Raw genomic sequence first — 21,027 nt, forward strand, 5'->3', positions numbered from 1 at the left:
GACGGAGATACTGCTTGCTTGGCAGTTGGACAAAACTGTTATTTCCCACAATGCATGAGATTCACAGACAACAAACTGTCAGGACCTTGGTCATGACATCACACTGTGGGAGGGGTTTCACTGCAATATCAGTCACACAGACCCCCTGATGATCTATTCAAGAAAAGGTAAAGATTTCTCATGGGAAAGGAGGTATCAGCTATTGATTGGAATGAAGTTCAATCCGGAGTTAAATTTCCTCTTTAAACCAATATAAAAGAGACAACAGCTAATAAAAACCTTTCTTGTAAAGTGGAGAAATGCTATAAGTCACTTTCCCTTATATACCATGTCAATGACGACCAGCGTTCACTTAAAAGACATGGAGGTCCATGGAGCTCTAAAGGACAGGTAGTAAGAGAGTCTTTCCTATAGAGACATCGTAGTAAAGGCCCCAAAGGGTTCAAAAATATTTTGGTGGAAATATGCTCGAAAGGTCAAACCAGTAGAAAAAAATTGCATTAATAATAAATTTGTTATGGATATATTGTCAGCGATGGTACACCATGTTCCTAATTTTATCACGTTATCAGAAAAAATTCAAACCGTAAATAAAATTATGCAAGAAGGAAAAAGCCTTTTATCATTAGGAACACATTCAGAATGAACATACAATTGCTAAATTGCCAATAACATGTATACAGTAATGTATTATTTTGGTAATACAGCCTATGTTACAATTATGTTTTTGATGACAAAATTCCAATAAGTAGATCAGATGCAATTCCACAATTAAGAGGGCTACATGTAAATATTTTCCCTAAGCAATTGATGTCACTATTCATATAAAGCCACCATCTCTTCTGTCATATTATACAATAACAACGCTACATAGTTATTATTGTGAAACAGCCAAACACAAATCTTTAGCAGGAAATGCCATGGTCTACAATGCCACTGTGCTGCCCACAAATACTTCTGGCTCTGACATCTGCAAATGCTTTTTTTTTTTTATTGCAAAGTCACCTTTTCTCATTTTCATACCTAATGAATTAAATTCAGATTTTTTTAAATGAGATTTATTCTTGTTTTTGATGCCTTTCTCACGTCAAAGTTTTCTTTCACTGTCTAATTGTAACAAGAGAATATCCAAGCAGCCCAGGGTGACTTCAGAGCTACTAGGAATGTATAGGGGGCTAAAAGAGAACAAAAAGCCCTCCTACTAAAAAAGCAATGCTCAGTGTAGTTTGTCTTTTTAAAACAGCAGATATTTGCAATATTTTAGCTTTAAAGTGAGCAACTGTGGTCTACCCACAATGCATCACTACTGAATATGCAAATTATCTCTTTATGCCCCTGAAGCCAGGATTACATCCAGAGCTGCTGGTATATAGCAAGCCTAGAGCTAATACATTTTACAGAGCCACTTCTTCCCAACACGCAGACAGCTTGTTTTGGACTGTTAGTCCTCCTCAATGCATGGCAGGGATTGATATGGCTCTATGTGATGGGGCTTGGAACAGTACAACAAAATACCTAAACCGTTTACTTGTGAAGGAATAGAGGCACCAGTTTAAAAGTAAAATAAGTTAAAAACAGTTTAAAAGGGGAAGTAGTGGTGGACCTACCTCCCCAATATGGCCCAAGACCGTATTCAGTTGAAAAATCTTTTTTGTACCGTTTCGCGGGCATTAACCTGCTTCAACAGGCAATAAAATATGAGTAACTTATCTGGAAGTCTCAGCAAGCAGAATACCCAAGCAGCTCAGGAACACTAGGAAAGTATATAGGGGTTAAAAGAGACCAAAAAGTCCTCAGAAGGCAAATTACATTGAGCGTTGCTTTTTAGTAGGAGGGCTTTTAGGAATGTGTATGTTCGTGGATTAAAAAAAGAGTCACAATTCCTGATCTATAAATCAAACACAAATTTAACCATATGAGATTGTAGCTAAAACATAACTTTTAATCATATAATAAAATTGAAGCTGCACAATATATCACTGAATAATGTTACGAGGGCAGGATCTGATGCGTAAAAGGTCTCCTTGGTTCAGTGAATTTATACCATTTGGACCTTAATTTCTGTATCCTCAACTAAAAACAAAACAAAACACCACATTTACATTAATACCCCCCACCAACCCAACATGTTTCACCCCTCTTAATTGGAGGCTTCATCATGAGAAAAAGTTGCCCAGTGTACTTGTATGCAATGTATTTTTGAATGTATTGCTAAAAGGGGTGTAACAATAGCCCCTGTGACCCCCTCCATTGTTTGGGGGTGGTTGCGAGGCGAAGGGGGCCCACTCCTGCTGTGATTTGCAGGGTGCCACAGTGAAGCTTAATATTTTACCTTTTTGCAGTAATGAGATAGATGCTTCTCACTTTATCATAGGGTTGTGCACAGCTGGGTTACGCGGCAGGTCCATTACGCTGCAGCACCACCACTACAGATTGTGAACGGTTTGCAGTAAAGGTAGCCATACGATCCCTCTCTGATCAGATTCGATCAGAGAAGGATCTATCTGTTGGTCGAATCAGATGGCAAATCGACCAGTGTATGGCTACCTTAAGTGATGGCTTAGATTTAGTCTGCCTTATCTGCAGTGAGAAATGAAAACTGACCAGTATCCTGCTTCCATTCAGATTTTTGATGATTTTGAGTGATTTGTTGGGGCTCAGCGGAAACCTATTTTAATTAATAAATGGCACAGGCAAGTTGAGAATTATGCTACAGATGCACATTAATACAGGGTGTGGCCACGCTACACTGTTATTTTGAAAGCCTATGAGTCTTTGTAAGTAAAGTAGCGCTTAGAGGCAGCTTTCTCAATATTAGATTTAGGCTGCTTACACACCAAGACGTTACAGGCACACGTTAGTGCACCTGTAACGCTCCCCCAACGCACAGCAATGTAACACAAGTGGGCTGTTCACACAGCCCACGTTGCGTTACATGTAACGCTGCACGTTCCCCGCAAAGTGCAGCATGCTACGGCGTTGGAGCGGCTATAGCCGCGTTAGACTGTTTGCACATGCGCAGTGGAGGCGGGGAGAGCCAGCACATGCCCCGGAGAGGAGGCGGGGAGAGCCAGCTACAGTAGCCGCGCACATGGCTACTTAATATTCACTGCACTGGCGGGCGCTGATTGGCCGGCGGGACCACGTGATGCGGAGTGTCTCGCTCCGCATCACGTGGTCCCGCTGGCCAATCAGCGCCACTCTGGGAGACATTATAGGAATCGAGCCGCCTAACGCGGCTCATTCTACCGTCGGCTCTTGCAGCACCATACGTTGTGTTAGGTGCACGTTATGCGACCTTAACGTGGCACCTAACGCAACGTCTTGGTGTGCAAGAAGCCTAAATGGACAGAAATCCAGTTGATGCATTCATTGCGTCTGTGCGGCATCTGCTGGTTTTAACTGGCGCACATGATATATCAATCTTTAACATTTCATACTTCCGAAAGTAATTATCTAATTTAGGACTAAAACATTAAATAGAATGATAAATATGTATGGCTTATATAAACCATTGCTGAAGGTTTTGTGTTGGGTCCGCTTGAGTGAAACTCTGTTTTTTCTGGTAGTCCTGACTGCAGAACCCTGCTAAAAGCAGCTCCATTTATTTATTGATCCATTTTCAATTAACGGCACTGCAGGGTGAATTCTCTGGAGCTTTTCCACAGACAAAATTTTAATTATAATCGGTTTGTGAACAGGTGGTTAACAAAGGACACATTAATCTTTATTGCTGTTTGTTTTAAGCCTAATCAGCATACATGGTCTACCCTTTTGAGAACCTTTACCCAGATTAGTTTCGGAACAATGCCACATGATTTTGAAATACTCCTTTGGGTAGGTATTTGTGCCAAATCCACATGTCATTTGTAATCTACTATATTTTTATGCATTTATATTCAATGGAATATCCTTTTGTTCATAGTGATCAGTTGCATTGTGTTCTAGGTGACAGCCGGTACGCAACATTACAGATAGTGGCACTCAGTGGTGTAGCTAAGGAGCTATGGGCCCCAGTGCGAGTTTAACACTGGGCCCCCCAAGCACCGCTCTATAAGGACAATCACAGTGTCAGAGGTGCATGAAGGGAAAGGGAAACAGTTAATTATCACTATTTTTGCCAGCACAGGATCAATAGAGAGCTAATACTGTGGCTGAGGAAGGCCCCTTGGGACCCCTTTGGCCCTTAGGCCACGGTGTGGTCGCATTCTCTTCACCAACTATTGCTATGCCACTGGTGGCGCAGCATGTTACCATCGGGTACAGTTCAATAAAAAGTATGCTCATGGGTGTCCAAATTTCCAGGGGGGGGGGGGGGCAATAAGGTTATATGCTCACAGACATGTACCTGAAATAAGGGTGGTGCAGGAGGTGCGGTGCAAGAAAATGGGCATGGCCAGGATATAAGGGCAGAGCCACAAGTACATGGGCCTACCAGCAGTGTGCCCCCCCCCTCTACCAAAACATACATACTGTATGAGCCCACACTTACCACCATAGCTAATGTCCCCCTCACCCCTGCACATACTCTAACAGCCAAACCTAACCCTCTCCTTGAGCCCACACCTGTCCCCCATGGCTAAATTATGGCCCAAATGTATACCCACACCTAATGCCTGGTACACACAATGCAATTTTCCTGTTCGATTAACAAGGTCAATCGATAATAAACTGATAGTGTGCACAGAGGTGCCAATCACAGTATAAAATAAGTTAAAAATAATTTATTCAAAAACACTCCACAAAGCTGTAACGTGTTTTTCGTGGGTTTGTTCCCGCTTCATCAGGTAATAGTTTGGAGCAAAAACTAGATATGGTCTATTAGGAAGCCAAGCACCTCTATCGATAACTTCCGATCGAGAAAGAGATTGACTTGAGCAGTACTGATGTCAAAATCAATCCCTTTCTTGTTCGGAAGCGGAATCAGACATGCTGGAAATTATTGGCCGACCCATCAATCTGACAGGAATATTGGGAATATTGCATTTATTAGCCTTTAATCTCCATTTTCCTAAAAGACTCAGCCCCCTTCCCCAGCATTCACACCTACTCACTTGCCTGCATTATGCATATGTAAGACTACTTGAGATACCTTTCTGCATATACTGAAAAATTATAGCAGCCTGTTTACAAACCATCAAGCATACTAATCCTCCTCCTCTTACCTAGTTTCCTGTCATCACAGTGAGACCTGTACTGTGCTTGACCATTTGTCCATCAGTTCCAGTGGTGCCACTTTTGAATGAATCAATGGACAAGAAGTGGTGGGTGGAGTTAAAACAGAGTGAAATTTGTTTCACACGGCAGTTATATAAGAGATTTTATTCAAGTTCAAGGCACCATATGCCACTTATGTTCTCTGCCCCTGTGTGGGTTGGACATGGGTGGTGTCTTCACCTCAAACAAATGTCATTATGAACCAGCTATGATTAACCTCCCTGGCTGTAACCCTGAGCTATCTCGGGGGTAGGAAAAAATAGCTTAGAGCGGTAATCCCAAACTCAGCTCGAGGTAGGGTAATACCTGGTTTCTCCTGCTGTTTGGAGTCCCCGCGCGCGATTGGCAATGCGCAGCAAGACTCCAGACTCCCTCCCCGGCTGTCAGCATGCTCTCCCGGCTGCCGGGATCTCCATGTCCCCACTCTTCTTCCGGGGTCCCGGCAGCCAATTAGATCAGTGGAGGGCGGTGTGGCGTAACGTCATCGGGTGTAAGGGGTGGCACAAAAATGTAAAGTGGACCTGAATTTTTTCACAGGGCAGAAGGAAAACAAAGAAATGTGCCCTGTATGTATATAGAGAGTTTAGCCTGTCTGATCCCCCCATCTGGACCCCGATCTGCTGCACAGGACAGAAGGTAAACAAAGAGAAATGCTGCCTGCATGTGTATAGAGAGTTTAGCATGTCTAATTCCTCCTCATTTGTATCTAATCACAAGTTGTAATTTGATCTGTCCCCTGTGTCACCTGACTGCCATGGCAGAGATGGCAGATAAGCTTATTTGAAAGCCCAGGATGTTAACAATATAGCCATTTGGTTCCAACTGCTTCTGTGCTAAGTGCTTCTGCCTTACCGACCTCTGCCTGGGTTTTGACTACTCTCTGCCGGCCACCTGCACCGACCTCTGCCTGGGTTTTGACTACTCTCTGCCGGCCACCTGCACCGACCTCTGCCTGGGTTTTGACTACTCTCTGCCTGCCGCCTGTACCGACCTCTGCCTGGATTTTGACTACTCTCTGCCTGCCAGTTAAGACTGATAGCAAAAAGGAATAAAGTCCAAAAGGAATCACGCTTCTACTGCCACAATTGTGATGTCACCCTCTGTGCCATTCCTGGTTTCAAAATATACCATACACGGGAGGTATATCAGGTGTATATGTACATACTGTATAGTCTGGTGCCTTATTTGTATAGTTTCACTATTTTTTAAGTAGTTATTTATAAATTTAATTATTTCAACAATTGTGTGTTCCATTCTTTTATTTCTATGCAGGATGTATACCAGGCCCTTATTCTGCTATGTTTTGGTGAGTTAAGAAACTGGAGGCCTAAAATTCCTGAAATTTTTTTTACCGCTTTGAGGCTCCCTGCACACTGCATGCGATTCCGATTTTTAATCGGTTTTTACATCCGATTCAGATTTTTAATTGTTGCTGCATGCTGCATTTTTTCCTCCGTTTTTCTGTTGATTGTATTCAGGGAAAATCGGAATTGCAAATCGGAAACGGAATCACAAAATGGATTTGCAGTGTGAAGGGAGCCTAAGACCCATAAATCCAGACAGAAATGCACCCCAGGGAGGTTAAGAACTAGACGTTCGAAACAGGTCAGCTGTGTCACTTATGTGGATTTTGTGGATACGTCCAGCAATAAACCGGCTTTAATTGGACAAGTGTGGACCTTCCTCGTTTCTTCTAATCAAAAAACAAATAAAAGTGATCATTACCAGCATAGCACCAATGAAGAGCTAATTCAGGGGTTAAAAGGAACCTAAAATGGAATAAAAGATGCAGTTGCATCCTCTGCATCCCGTACTGCTTTGCCACTGCAACCAAGAACTTGCACATTTCCTCTTCAGACTGCCAAACTTTGCCTTTCAAACAGAGATTTATTAGACATGAAAGGTTTCCTGTAAAATAACGCTACTCTTATGCAGCTTTTTCTGAATATTGTTCCATGGCTCAGAACTGCACTTTAAAAACAGCTGCACCGCTTGCTCAGTTTCCAATAATAACACAGAGCTGCAAGCCTAGTAATCTCTAGCGCTACAATTATTTGGCAAACAACAGAATCTTGATGAATAATTTATTTTTCCGTTTAACTTTCTGCTTCAGAGACCTAAAGGTCCCGATTCATAAAGGCTGAATGTCTGAGCACATGCATTCTAAAGCGTGAGCTGCTCTCTTTTAGTTTCTCATGATTCAACTGGGATGACTGTGGACGGCTTTTAGCGGAGCTGTAATGGATAACAGAAGCCGCAGAGGTATGACCTGAGCTGCCTACACTTCTAGATTAAATGGAGGGAGATATGGAGATTCCAGAAGTAGTTGAGTGATTTCACTGCTCAGCCAAGGCCAAATAAAGTGCAATGACCATAACTAGACGGTGCAGGATCTCTGGTGGGAAGGGTGGGTGGGGATGGGGGATGGCAGCGGGGGTGTCTATGGGGTCCTCTGATCATTTAGAATTTATCAGATCAGACACTAGACCTGGTTTGGGTTCTCAATTAATTAATTGTGTACTCAAACATTGTTTTCACAAGCCCTAAGCATAGAGCCATTTCTTAGCCATGCCTTGTGCTAGTGAAAACCAAAACAGGCTGCTAAAGCTGTCTGCAAGTTGGCATCCCCGCTTCGAGTCTTAGCCGGGGCACTATCTGCATGGAGTTTGTATGTTCTCCCTGTCTGTGCAGGTTTCCTCCGGGCACTCCGGTTTCCTGCCACATCCCAAAAACATACAGATAAGTTAATTGGTTTCCTTTTAAAATTGGCCCTAGACTACAATACATACACTACACGAGACATACATAGACATATGACTATGGTAGGGATTAGATTGTGAGCTCCTCTGAGGGATGGATAAGTGACTATATACTCTGTACAGTGCTGCGGAAAATGTCGGTGCTGTATAAATACTATATAATAATAATAATAATAATAATAATAATAATGTGTTCCACACACTATCCTGTATTGTTTATGGGTACTGCTTCTTGCATATACTATCTATACAAATTGTGAGTGGACACTGTGCGACACTAATATTGGGACAGGCTACTGGAATTCTAAAAGGACTCTAGGGTAGGGGTCAGTTATGAGGACATACCATACCACTGGTGCTACTGTACACTATAGCGGGCATTACTTGGGTCATTACAGGGCATACATGCAAAAATGGCGCCGGGAAATTTGGGCGCAGGGTGAAGCCAAAAAAACTTCTCACCCTGCTCCTGAAATAGTTCTGGTGGCGATAATTACTATGCCCCCTCTAGGCCACCGTGGACTTGGGCAAAGACGTAATAATTATTATATATATAATTACGCTTTTTTTAAAGTAATTTGGGCTCTGTCTTTTGACCAAATTACTGTGGACAAATTCCCAATTACGGCCTATGGAGGCGCATGGTGCAACAAAAATTATTTATAATATCATGTAGTCAACTGAGGAGCTATATAAGATGAAACCAAAATTACAGTCAAACTTTCTTTCCTGCTTCAATATATTATGCAGTCTAAGAAAATAAGTCTGTTAAGAAGTACCTGAAGTGATAAAATGCTTTCACTTCCTCTGGAGCCTTATCACATAAGAAGCCAACAGGAACTGTACTGGCACAGATCTTATTTACACAACACTCCCCTGCCTCCCACTCAGGAGATTTTACTTTGATGTAAGGAAGATGAGAGACACTTTTGTTTAGTAAGTAAACAATGAAGGAAGATTAGCTTGAAAAAATTACTGTATTTTCCGCCCTATAAGACGCTCCGGGAAATATAAGAGGCACCCAGGTTTAGAGGGCAAAAACCAAGGGAAAAAAATATATAAACTAAACCTGGTATGTCCATGTTCCAGGAGTGTCTTGTACATTTTCTCTCCCAGATGGTGTACTCCTGTGCATCCCATGTGTTCTCCTGTGCATCCCATGTGTCCTGCTGTGTCCCCATGTGTTCTCCTGTTTCCCCCTATGTTACATAGGCCTCAATTCACAGAGCTTTATCAAACACTTTATCAAACGTTTGATAATTTTCCTCATGGGTAAAATCTAATTGTGAATTCACTAAGGTGTTATAGATTTATCAAATGTTTTATCGATGAAATGATCAATAAATCTATAACACCTTAGTGAATTCAAAATTGGATTTTACCCATGAGGAAAATTATCAAACGTTTGATAAAATGTTTGATAAAGCTCTGTGAATTGAGGCCACAGTTACATAGTTATTTTGGTTGAAAAAAGACATACATCCATCGAGTTCCACCAGTCCTCCTGTATCCCCATGTGTCCTTTTTTATCCTCCATGTGTCCTACTGTGCCTTCCATGTCTCCCCACGTGTTCTCATGTATCCCCTATGTGTCTTCCTGTGTCTCCCATGGGTCCTCCTGTCCCCCCCCCCCATGTGTTGTTCTGTGCCCCTTATGTCTCCTCAGGTGTGCTCATGTATCCCCTTATGTGTCTCCCATGGGTCCTTCTGTGTTCCCTTCTCTGCAGTCCTTCCTTCCTCCCTCCCCCTTGTGACTCCTGCCCCCCTGGGTGTAGTGTTAATAGCAACTCACCTTCTCCATGCTCCCGCGATGATTAACCTCCTTAGCGGTAACCCCGTGCTACACACGGGGTAGCCGCCGCGGAGGATCACATGGCCCCAGGACTTAAAAAAACCAAAGAAACTGGCGCAATACGCTTTAGCTAGCGGTTCGCTAGCTAAGCGTATGCACAAAGTTGCTCCGGTGCCCCGCAATCGCCCGCAGTTACTTCCAGGATACGTACCCCCCAGCGTTCCCACGCCGGCGCAGCTGCCCAATCGGCTCCAGGCATCGCGATGGCGGCGATCGGGATTGCAGCTGACGTCATGACGTCGATGACATCATGACATCATGACGTCAGCTCCGATCGTCGCCATAGCAACGCCGGAAGCCGATTGGGAAACTGCGCTCTTCGTAGGATTGTGGCGAGGTACGTATAGCCGGCGGCGATCGGCGGGCATGGGGGGGACCGGAGCAACCTAAAGCATACGCTTAGCTAGTAAAATGCTAGCTAAAGCGACAAAAAAAAAAAAATAGAGTCAGAAACTGCGTACCGCCTAGGGGGTTAAAGAGCTCAGCTCTCCCCCCGCTAGCCTGCGCTCCTTCCCCCTTGTGTCTCTGGCCCCCCTGGGTGTTAGAGTGAGTAGCGGCAGGCGGCAGCTTACCTTCGCAATGTGCCAGCGATGACTGCAGACATCCGTCTCCCCTGCACTTCTCACTCTAGCGAGCAGCTTAAACTGTGCGTCATCAGTTCAAGACGCTCACTAGAGCAAGAAGTGTAGGGGAGACAGATGTCTGTAGTCATCGTGGGCACAATGCGAAGGTAAGCTGCCGCCTGCCGCTACTCACTCCAACACCCAGGGGGGCCAGAGACACAAGGGGGAAGGAGTGCAAGGGGAGAGCTGAGCTCTTTACAAGTTGCAAGGGGAGGGAGCAGGCACACAAAGGCAGGTAATGCCTGACGTATCGGCGGGTGTTTGTAATTGTAAGTAGGGAATTCCCTGCCTTTGCCGTATAAGACGCAGAGACTTTTTCTCCCCATTTTGGGGGGAGAAAAAGTGCGTCTTATACGGCGGAAAATACGGTAATAAAAATGGACAGCTTTGATAAGTTAGTAATTTAGATTAAAGTTAAAGTTGTAGGCATCAAAAAGTAAGGGTGCCCATACATTAATTGACTTTGCAAGCTGATCAACCTTCCATTCCAATAAAAAAAAATTTGATTCGGAGATGAATTGGTGCAACAATTCTGTTTGAAATCGGCCAAAAGGATTGATCTAGCATGCTGGAAAATCCTGGTTACATGGACTTGATCGGGTGCGTGGTGGTAACCGTGTTTGATTTCTCAATGACTGTCTAACCTATTCACTGGTGCAACTTCTGACCTCCTCCTGTATCCAGCCTCACCGCAAATGCCTCTATCATGTGACACCAGCACATCTAGTGATGTTACTACATACGCTGCTGTAATTTGGTGCAGTTGCTCGTGGTGACAACAGACACTGGAAGAGACCAGAAGTTGTGCCACCAGACAGGTGAACCTGCAACATTTACCATGGGCGTGGGAGTTTTTTTTTTACTTACCTTGGGCATCTTCCAGTCCTCCGTAGTCTTTGAGATCCCTTGGTGTCCTGCAGGTCAACTCCATTGTTCCACTGTCTCCCAATTAAAGTGTACAAACAGGTCACGCTCTACGGTGCATGCATTGTTGCGGTCATGCGCCTTCTCAATAGTGTTCCTATTGCCAGTCTGTGCATGTGCAGGTCATAAAGACTTGTAACTGTGCATGTGCAGAACGCTCCCAGCTACAGGAGTACAATAGAGACACAGGTCGCCTCAGTGCATTTATGCAGCCGTATGGTATGATTTGGGCAATCACCACTATAGCGGTCCAGCCGGATTGAAATTCAAATTACGTGTCCTTCAGAGTTGCAAGGACTTGGAGAGAGAATAGTATTTAACACCATACATATTTCAGCTGCAGCCATCATTCACCTCACCCTGTGCCTACGGACCGGGCAGGGGCAATAATATGTATGATAATAGCGGAGGTGTGCAGCCAGGACAGCAGATGAAACTGAATTGTGGACTAAAAATGAGGTAACGGCAGAACTATGGAAGGAGCCCAGAAGACACCATGCGGCCTGAAAGACTGTGAGGGGGGCTGGAGGAAGCACTAACTTTGCCCCGGCTTTAAGTGATCATACTGATGTTACATGGTTAATAACTTAAGGCATTTGTACACAAATACCTTCATAGGTCGCTTAATTAGCACAGTTTACATTTCCTAACATACCAGGTGGTGTTTTAGATCCAGCCTTAGCGGTCAGACCCCGCGCTTGGATAATTTCTACTTCCAGTTGTCCATTTCTTTCCAGCAGTCCAACTTCAACATCCCCTGAGGAATAAAACAATGTTAATTATTTATGAAATGAATTGTCATCTATTTTTTTCTGTAATAAAAGCAATCCTGTGCTATATAATGTATCATTATTCCTCCAAGGTGTGTTATTTATCCAAGGTGTGTTGACAGTGCAATAAATGGATTGCCAAATAAAATAATGTGACTTTATTTATCAATGATTAATGAGATGCAAATAATTTCAAATTGATGCAAGATAATGCAGATTTTCTATGCCGATCCAAACTTGCATAATCCTGCATCAACTCATAATTATTTGGCAAAATTAAGCAACACATTTTTAAAAGATCAAGGCAAAAAAGAAAGAAAAAAAATCAGACTTACAACCCATACACTATGTGACATTTTTCCTCTTCTCTCTATATTTCTTGTCTTTATTCTCTTCGGCTTCTTTCCCACTAAGACGTTGCGTTAGGTGCTATGTTAAGGTCGCATAACGTGCACCCAACGCAACGCATAGTGGGGTTGAAGCTGGACGTCAGATCGAGCCGCGTTATGCGGCTCTTCATGCGTCCTGTGATGCTGTGATGTGTACTCTTGGACACGTGGTCTCGCCAGCCAATCGCCGCACAGAGCGGCGCTCCAGGAAGTAAACACTGCACATCACACCGTGCAGTGAATATTAATTAGCCATGTGCCTGGCCAAGGAGGAGGAGGGGAGACCTCCTCCTCCAACATCACGGAGCATGTGCGAACAGTCTAACGCGGCTTAGCCACTTATAACGCACAGCATGCAGCACTTTGTTTTTGCCTTCTGCGTTACAATGTAACGCAACGTGGGCACTGTGAACAGCCCATTGATTTTTCATTGCTGTGCAGTGGGCTGCGTTACAGGCTGCACTAACGTGCGCCTGTAACGTCTAACTGTGAAAGCAGCCTTCCTCTTTTTAACTTGTCTCCTAGTTACTTGATCAATAACTATGAATAAGCATGGCATTTGGCTTGCCACGTTTAGGCCTCTTTTCCACAGACAGTTGATAGGCAGTGAAATGCCTCTCAAACTCTCACAACTGCTGCATGGAAACTGCTTGTTGCTGCCTGGTAACTGCTCACTGCTGCCTGGTAACTGCTTGCTGAGCACACAGTTCAACAGTCCATGGAAAAGAGGCCTCAGGGCCCATTCACACGAGCAGTTGGTAGCCAGTGAAAAGCCTGTCAAACTCTCTCAACTGCTATCTGCTGCCTGCTAAATGCTTGCTGCTGCTGCTTGGTAACTGCTTGCTGAGCACGTAGTTCAACTGCCCATGTGAAAGGGCCCTTAGGCCTCATTTCCATGGACTGTTGATAAGCAGTGAAATGCCACTCAAACTCTCACAACTGCTTGCTGCTGCCTGGAAACTCCTCACTGCTGCCTGGTAACTGCTTGCTGAGCACACAGCTCAACAGTCTGTTGAAAAGAGGCCTTAGGGCTCATTCACACTGGAGGCCTTTTTGGAGTTTTTTTAAGAGCTGGCAATTTTTCCAAATCACCCTGAAAGAGCTTGTGCAATGATTCTCTATGAGAGAGAGTTCACATCTGAGTGGTTCGTTTGGGAAGGCAAACTGTATTGATGTCTGATCATTTTACTGAGCATTTATTAGCAAAGAGTGTTGTTTTTGCTATCGGGCTGAGTCACAGGTAGAAGCAGTACATGAATGACAGCTGCATAGCTTTGTACTGCATTGAGCATTGCAAATCTAGGGGTTTCAGCAGGGCTATCAATATTAAGATCTAGACTGATAGAATCTTCTCAAATATCAGGTGGTGCCAGGTGATAGACCGTGGAAAGTATTCTAACATGAAAATATTGTTTTTTTTCCCCTTATCCTTACATACATTTAAAGCCCATGCTCTGCTGTGGGACACTTTCTGGTCACTGGGTGCGCTGAGAGATGAGGTCAGAAGGGTGTGGCAGAAGAGAGGGGAGTGTCATGTCTTTAAAATAAACCCATCCTGTTTATGGGTGAACCAGAAAGAGCCATGATGTGGAAGTCATCTCCACCCCTCCATACATCAGGTACAAATCATCCCCAACACATTCAAACAAAGTCTCATCCAGACCTGTTTTCCAGCCACCTGCTATGGCCTCAATTCACTAGGCAGTTTGAACTAGTCTACAGATGGTTTTTAGTCTACTGATGGTTTGGTTAGTTGCATCAAAGGGAAATTTACTATTACCAAATGTTTTAGACCTGTTTTTAGACCTGGTCTAAACCATTTGGTAATTAGGTGGGTAAAGCAGGGGAAATGATCAAAAGATGCAATTCACAAACGAATAACTATGACTGACATCCTTCTCCTTTGATGATCTCTCCTCTGAATATAATTAAACTCCTGCATAATTAATTCAAAAGATCCCATCCTAACATCTAAAATACCTCACAGAATTACTTTACCCACAAGAAATCAGCTGGTCTAATCTCTGTCAGAAAATGTGGGCGTGGTTACTCCTTGTTTGCCTTTGTGAATTGTGTAATTACTGAATGTTAGACCAGGTCTAAAACCTTACACCAAACCATCAGTAGACTAAAAACCATCTGTAGACTAGTCTAAACTGCTTAGTGAATTGAGGCCTATGTGTGAAAGAAAAATAAAACATCCCCTCCTTCCCCTGGTGTGTCTGACCCAACACAATACACCCACATGCATTACATCACAAAGACACTACAAGTATGCACTATAGCTTAGCAGTGACATAGGCAGCAATAAAAACCACAAACAGTTCTGGCAACATGCATACTCTTGCTTCACCTGATGACACATCCACATGACAAAATTATGCATTAAATTACAAAGCCAGTACAAGTATGCACCATAGCTTAGCAGTGACATAGACAGGAATCAAATATTTACAGTTCCAGCTACATGCACATTTTTGCTTTACCCGATGAGATGCTTACATGACAACTGATGCATAACATCACAAAGCTAGTACAAGTATGCACCACAGATTTGCAATGGCAAAGACATCAATAAAACACACTAAACGATGTACGCACTGAAATTTTTTTTTAATCAGGATTGGCAAGAGTCTTGCTCCACAAGCTGCACACCAAAGATGTACAGGAGACAAGGCAGCAAATCTGTTCTGGCTCCACAATGAAAACATTTGACAAAGCACAAATACTGCAACATTAGTTATGGCCCAAAACAATGGGACTTCCTCTCCCAACATAAAGCTGCCATATATATTTTAATTCCTTACCTTATAATACAGACAGTGTCATGGCTGCACTCTTCACACATAAATTATACCCCACAGGGCTGATAACTGCTTAAACACATACTGAAAAAATGTTCTCAGACTTAATGGAGATTGAACCTACCCAGTCATAAACAAATCCCCAACTCGCAGATTTCAATTCATACATAATTACATTATTACCCAATCAACATGCTTTTCTTAGGAAAAACCAAACACACTATCAGACAAATATTATTTCCGAGCCTGTGTTTATTGCAGCCAATCACATTGCACAAATAGTCATGGCTGCCATTTTGTTTTAAAAGTCTCACACATATGATGTCATATCTTGCATGTGCTCAGAGTGTATCAACCAAACACATATACTTTTCCTTTTCACTTAAACCAACTTTATTTACTACAAACACTAACACACAGACATCTGAACATGTTACAGTTTTCGCAAACAATTCTTGGCATTTTCGGCAACACGGTAACCAGCTGGCTGTTAGCAATAGGAATTGCACAAGGAGTGCAAAAAAGCGACACAGCCAGTATTTTTTTCCACAGTACGTGGAAAAACACACATTGTAAAACTTGACGAGAATGTCCATAGGAAAGCATTACATGTGTTTTCCTATGTAATTTCTTATTGCGGCAAAATGCACGCAATTACCCCAAATATGAATCCCTGCCTAACCGCAACAGGAAATGCACATGGTGTGGAAAAAAGCAACAAAGCCTTCTTTCTCCACATGCAGAAAAAACACACATTTTAACACTTGACTGCAAATGTCCATAGGAAAGCATTCATTGGGTTTTTCACATGCTATTTCGCAGTGTGCATTTTGACGTATGCGGCAAAAAAAGCACGATTCGCATTAGCGTGTTCCCTGCCTCAAAGTGGCCATACACTATATCATTTTTTCTCATTTCTTCAGATCTTTAAATACAATCAATTTTCTTGAGGTCTTGTATTATTTGAAAACTACGGTTAGAACTTACCGGTAGCGGTATTTCTACGAATCCTCCAGGATGGCTATATACATGAGAGATAGCTGGCTCCTCCCCCAAGGAAACACACCCAATACAAAAATTTGCATAAAGCCGCCTCCTCCACTTCACCCATCAGTTATTGTAGAGACAAGATAGGAATATAGAAAAGGCATAAACATAAAATAGAATCCCATATAAAAGGCAGACAAAATCTACCAATAATAGGGAGGGAACTAAGGTAGCCATCCTGGAGGATTCGTAGAAATACCGCTACCGGTAAGTTCTAACCGTAGTTCTCCCCTCATCCTCCAGGATGGCTATATACATGAGAGACCAACGAGAAATCAATTTACCTTAGGGAGGGATGATACTCAGATACTCAGTAACACCTTCCAGCCGAAGGACATATCCTGGCTGGACAACAGATCCACCCTGTAGTGCTTGGCAAAAGTGTGGTGAATCTTTCAGATGGCTGCTTTGCAGATTTTGCTCAAGTGAAGCACCTGCTCTTTCAGTCCACGCGGTTGAAACTGATCTGATAGAATGAGCCTTAATAACCTTTAGAGGCTCCTGATCTTGAATTTTATAAGCAGAAAATATAACTTTCAACCACCTTGCAATGGTGCTCTTGGGAACCTTTAGACCCTTCTTCGATTCAGAATAGAAAACAAAAAATTATTTGATCGCCTAAAAGATTATCACTTCTAAGTATGTAAGCCCTGACTTAACATCTAATGTATGTAATATGAGCTTCCTTGTCATTTTTGGGTGGATAACAGAATGAAGGGATGACAATCTCTTGAGATTGTGAAAATTAGAACAGACCTTGGGAAAAAAAAAAAATAGGTTGGGTTAGCTTTAAACACAATTCGGTCTGGAATAATTTGCATGTAAGGATCTTTGATCGACAGAGCCTGTATATCTTTGACTCGTCTCAGAAGTTGCATACCGCATATTGTGCGATTCGTATGTAATGTAATGAAGAATTTCTACTTCCCATAGGGAAAAAATATGAATTAAATGAGATTTTGCATAAATTTGCATGCCAATTTGTTTGCGTGGTTTCTGCAACAAATCTTGTACTAGTGGAAACGTAGCCCGAGATAAATTGCTTAGGTGACAGATTCTCTGTCATGCCCCAGAGTGGAAACCACTTGTTCTGACGGACCCTCATTTAGAACCAAGCGCCCTTCAGAAAGCCACATCATAAGAATTAGCTGCCACTATGTAAAAAATGTTCAACTCTTTATTTCATCCTTACAATGACAAAAGAGGGCTGCTGTACGGCGATAGCTCTGCTGTTTCAGACAAAAAACAGCCTTTGTTCAGGTTGAGTAAACCACAACTTCAGATATAGAGTCCACTGAGGAAAGCATACCTGCCCCTGCTTCAAAAGATCATCCAAGATCTGCAGGATCAATGGCTCCTCTACCAAATAGTAGGGTAACAGCAGATAAACCTATTTTAGCCAGTCTGGCATATAAGGAATTATAGTGGCCTGATCCTCCCCTTTTGTAGTACCTTCCCTATTAATTTCATTGGAGGAAAGGCGTATGCTCTCTAGACCCTAATCCAGCAGAAATGTCCCTATACACTTCGGAGGGCATTTGGGAAGAACAACATTGTCCCAAGCAGCAACACAAGTAGCTGCTAATCATCAAACATATCTGTTCAGATACCAACTGCTATGAAATAATCATTTGCAATTCAACCAAATCTGTTAGAATATTTCCCTGGGGTAAACCGATCTCAAGGAAAGAACCTCATTTTCTGCCCTGCAGAATATGTTGAGATAGGCTAGTAGAGAGAGCAATCGGGGTGGACTGCAAGTTCCCCCCTTGTTGTTTAAGGGCTGTCTGAACAATCACATTTCTGTTGTCAAACAGATTCTACCATTTTTGGAGAGTCCTCCAGATTGTAAGAAATCCTCTGCTCCGGATAGCTGCATATTCAGAATCCATCCTAAGTGCTCCGGCGTTGTAAAACTAACTGAATATGATCTTAGGCTTTGTTCACATCTAAAAGAGTAATCGCTGATGCCAGTGTTCTGCGTTTTTTTTTTTTTTTTTTTGGCACAATTTGCGATTTTGAGCTAGTTTTTGGCCAGATTTAAAAAGTCCCTTACCTAAATGAATAGTCAAGAAACAAAAAAAGAATGTGAATGTCATCGCCACTTAAATCGATTTTGTGAGCATTTTGTACTTTACCTATACAATGCATTATAGCGAAATGGCCCAAAATATGGCGTAGGCAGCACTTTAGTCAGCAGAAAGCAGACAATATGCGCCGATATGCACAGTCCTATAAAGAATCATTGCACAAGCGCTTTTGGGACAAATTTGAAAATCGCAGGCACTGAAAAAATTTACAAAAACGCCCTAGGTGTAAACAAGTCCTTAGGGCTTCCTTCAGCTTTGCAACTATCAGAAGATAGTCTAGAAAGAGAGCGAGAAAAAAAAAAAAAACTTCTGCATTGATAGCTGCTACTGTAATTATGATCTTTTCATAAAGATCATGGGAACACTTGGTAACCCACAAAGAAAGCAGCTTGGTCTGCAGATGACAAAATCTGGGATTAAATCTGGATTGCTGCTTAAACATTCATACTGCGCTTTTGTCCTCACGGACTCTAGGCGCCTGAGCTTCCGCCATTAGGGCACACTCTGTGAGCAGTAGCAGTTTAGGGAGTCTTGCCTAAGAACTCCTTATATAATAGGTGAAGGTTTTCTGAACAGGAAGAGCCAAGGCATAAACTCCGGTCACCAATGTCAGATGCAGAGCCCCTAACCACCTCTTTCTGAAAAGCTAACTTGCCATCAGAAAAAAACTATGTATCATCTTTGCGTAGAAACATTTGAAAAAAGTATCGCAATCCAGAAAACTAGGCATATAGTCATTGCCTATCATTATCTGAAGAGCAGCATACAATATATATGCTTATCCGAACTGAAGACCTGCAAACCAAATATTTTATGTGCATAACACAAGCACATAATTCCTATATGAAAAGCACACTAGCCCTCAGGAAGTCTATGCATATAATCATTGCATAAAATTTGCACAAAATCTGAAAAGAACCTTAACAGATTTTCTATCCACAGGAATCTTTTAGCAGGATTAAATAATCCTGGACTGTAAGCAGCATTCTGAATGCTTCACAAGATATGTCAGTAGGAAATTTTTACAATCTCCAGTTAAAACAGATTGAGCAACTTCAATTGGAGATTTGTTTACTAAATGGGTCTTCATCTCCTGCAACCAGATAAATAAAGCAACTAGCTTTGCAAATGCAAATGCAAAAAGAGTGAAATGAGGCTCACAAGCACTTCCAAGGAGATCCTGACATAACTATAAATGGTTCCTGTATCCTCAAAGGGATACCCCATTAAGTAAGAGCAAAAATAATATTTGACAGGTTCTTTCCATTCATTTCCAATGAAATTAATCATGGTTTTATGGATCGGAAAAACAACAATCCCATTGACTGTTTGCCTCAATTGCATTACATACAGATCCTATAGCAGGGATATAGGGAGTGTGCTTCCTCATAAGAGGAAATTGCAACCCTTGATGATGAAACACCTGAGGTATCTCATTAGCCTGATTAGACTGCATTACCTCTAAATAAGATGGTAATAAGGAAGATTCTTAAACAAAAACATTTCCCAGTAAATTGTGTTTGAAAATTGGAAACATAGAACCGGTTTCCATTTTCATGCTTTACCACTGACAACAAAAAAAAACAAGCATTACACCAAGGTTTAGGATAGTGTATAGCAAGTTTTGTTTTTTTGTTTTTTTGTTTTTTTTCTCTCATTAGTGAAGCTTGCAGGCTTTAGGTTCTAGAATGATACATAAAGACATCCATAAATGCACTGCATAGTGCTTGCATACACATTTGCCTGTCTTCTACCAGTATCAAAAGACCTTACCTGGTTTGTACTGGTCTGAGCGGCTGGATCTCGGCCCTAATAGGACTCATAGATTCCATAAAATGTAACACTGCTATAGAGGGATTCAAGTTTATTTTTAGCAATACATTTTTGGCATAGAGATTTTTACCAGAAGCTGAAAATTTAGCTTCCCCTTTGAGCATCTCATGGATTTCTCAACCAGTTTAGAAGCCGGCTGTACTGTCTTTGCCTGCAAAACAACTAAACAAATATCCCACAGGCCAATGCCTCTCTGCATAAAAAAACATTATATAATGTCATATGCCAGAGAAAGAAACTCACTAGGAGTAGCTAGTAGAGACATATCAATCAAAATGGCTATCCAAGCCATGACTATGTACTACAAAATCGCTGCCCCAGCGTGGCAAGTACTCAGCAGAGATAATCAGACATACCTGCTCTACTGAATCTGCTGCGAGTTTGCGGCCATCCACGGAGGAATTACCGGACTGCACCGTCCTCCGTCTGTGTTCCTGGTAGCTGGAACCTGTAATGGCGTTTGAACGCCGCCGCGCTTCCGCCTATGAGGAGGGTCTGACGCGAGTCAGCAGAAGTAGTTCGCACCGATTGCATACTTCTCCATCCATGAAACGCAACCTCTGCTACCGTCCCCTTACTTCCGCGTGTCGGCAAGACGCCATGCGGATGCAGAACTCCCGGCCTTCGGCTCCAATCTCCACCAGAGCCGCAGGCGAACACGGCTACCAAGGTGCCTACCTTTTATGCACAGCCGCCCCAAAGCTAGCTCACCCGCAGGC

The 21,027-nt window shown here is 42.6% G+C and overlaps 1 protein-coding gene across 1 annotated transcript in view; it reads right to left on the reverse strand.

The window, feature by feature from the left end:
* Positions 1 to 21,027, reverse strand: part of RIMS4 (regulating synaptic membrane exocytosis 4) — a 266,686-nt gene that overhangs the window by 9,806 nt on the left and 235,853 nt on the right. The window contains exon 4 of the mRNA XM_068264096.1: positions 12,031 to 12,132. Within this exon, the coding sequence (XP_068120197.1) occupies positions 12,031 to 12,132 (102 nt within the window). The remainder of the gene's footprint in view (positions 1 to 12,030; positions 12,133 to 21,027) is intronic.

This window comes from Hyperolius riggenbachi, chromosome 12, assembly GCF_040937935.1.
Source record: "Hyperolius riggenbachi isolate aHypRig1 chromosome 12, aHypRig1.pri, whole genome shotgun sequence".
Taxonomy (NCBI): Eukaryota; Metazoa; Chordata; class Amphibia; order Anura; family Hyperoliidae; genus Hyperolius; species Hyperolius riggenbachi.